Raw genomic sequence first — 1,888 nt, 5'->3', positions numbered from 1 at the left:
CAGTAACTTTAATAATTTATAATTTTTTTTAATTTTGAAAAAAAAAAAAATCCCCCCAAATATAATAATAATACAATCACCCATGGCAGAGTTACTTTTGGCCAATGACTTTTGAGTAATTGATCACAATTACTAAATAATTATAATTTAATTTAAATTATAAATAAAAAAATTAAATCGAACATAGAAAAAATTAAAAAATAGAAAAATAATACAAATAATAATATTCAATAGAAAATTTCTACAAATTTCTTGTATTAATTTCTATGAATTAAGCATGCAGTTATAAATAAAACAGCATGTTTAGAAACCGCTGATTATAATTCATGTCGATCCCATGATCCTCTCTGGCACTCACTGCTGGTCGGTGGTGGAGTTGAGTCAGGCTGATCTGCGGTGGATCTGTTGGAAGGCCTGGTTCTGTCGGGCCACACGTCTCTCCTCCTCCCTCACGGCATACTGGAGCTTCTTCTGCAGCTGAGACACCTGCTCCTTCTCCTGAGACAGCTTCTGCTCCAGAGACTGACAGCGCTTCTGCAAATACACATTCAATATTAGTGATAATGCAATATTAGTAGAAAGCAGATAATGCATTTATTGCATGAATACATCAGCATCTCTCTTTTCCTGCTGCAGTTGTTGGAACTGGCTGTGCTGTTGGGCCGCTTTACCGATGTACGAGTCCTCTAGGTCTTGAACTTTGACCTTCACCCCATCCAGGATGCCCTCCAGCTCGGCAGCCCTCTGAGACTGACGGGCGGCTCGCGTCTGATGCTGCTGCACTTCCTCTCTGAAAATGATACAGGCATCTTTACGTGCTGTATGCGAGTTATTTGCTTGGATTAGCTGTGCTGTGGAATGAGCGGGGAACACGTCTGTCCTGTCAGCTGATCTCATCTACTTCCACTCATCCTGCATTATATTACACTACAGCAGATGGGCAGCACTGCCGCACTCGAGGGGTTTACATTATTGAGCGTGCGCTGACAGAAGCGACACGTCCAGGAGACGTCCCTGGAGAAACCACGAGTGCTAAACAATTCAAATATTAAATAGTCATTTGAACATCTATGCTGAAATTCCAATAAAGAGAGGAATGACACATTTCACCCCAAAATGATACCAAAATGAGAAATTACAGTATATTTTGCATAAAGTATCCATTAGGACATTATTTTCATGACAATTAAGTTCAAATCTGAAATTCGAATTACCGCAATACATAAAAACTGCAATATAGTAAGAAAAAAGTCATTTTGTTGTTTCATCTTGTTTAAAACTTTAAATCAACATACATGCAATTTAAAGTCAGGACAACATATTCAAAATATTCAATTATGTAAAAACTTTATAATTTATTATTTTTTTATTCTATTTTGTTAGTGCTGTCAAATGATTAATCGCGATTAATCACATACAAAATAAAAGTTTTTGTTTACATAATATGTGTGTGTACTGTGTATATTTATTATGTATATATAAATACACACACATATATTTTGAAAATATTTACATGTATATATGTATTAGGGATGTAACGATTACCGGTCTGACGGTAAATCATGATAAAATCCCCCACGGTTAGTATTACCGTTTTATCTTTTAATTATCATTAAAACCGTATTAGATTACCGCGATTTGAACATCTCGCGATAAATAAATACTGTCCAGCATAAAGCACAGTTTTAAATAACAGTCTCACGTGCGCACAGCAGCAGAGTAGTTTCGTTTTGAGTGAAAACAGGGCGGAAAGGCTGGGAGGTTTTAAAAGAGTGCTAAGGGAACTATACAAATGAATATATGAATGAATTAATTATATGAATGTACCTCTGAAGGTTCTGACTGTCTTCATAAACGATTCGATGGCATTTTGTTTTCATCTTCGCTC

At 36.0% G+C, this 1,888-nt stretch overlaps 1 protein-coding gene across 1 annotated transcript in view; it reads right to left on the bottom strand.

The window, feature by feature from the left end:
• Window positions 1-348: 348 nt before the first annotated feature.
• Window positions 349-1,888, bottom strand: part of LOC107687877 (centrosomal protein of 70 kDa-like) — a 4,198-nt gene continuing 2,658 nt past the window's right edge. The window contains exons 4-5 of the mRNA XM_016485362.1: window positions 610-790; window positions 349-534 (exon numbers count right to left, since the gene is read on the bottom strand). Of these exons, the coding sequence (XP_016340848.1) occupies window positions 382-534; window positions 610-790 (334 nt within the window). The 3' untranslated portion in view covers window positions 349-381. The remainder of the gene's footprint in view (window positions 535-609; window positions 791-1,888) is intronic.

The sequence above is a fragment of the Sinocyclocheilus anshuiensis genome, unplaced genomic scaffold (genome assembly GCF_001515605.1).
Source record: "Sinocyclocheilus anshuiensis isolate Anshui unplaced genomic scaffold, SAMN03320099.WGS_v1.1 scaffold273, whole genome shotgun sequence".
NCBI classification, from domain to species: domain Eukaryota; kingdom Metazoa; phylum Chordata; class Actinopteri; order Cypriniformes; family Cyprinidae; genus Sinocyclocheilus; species Sinocyclocheilus anshuiensis.
This window is presented reverse-complemented; position numbering and strand designations above follow the sequence as displayed.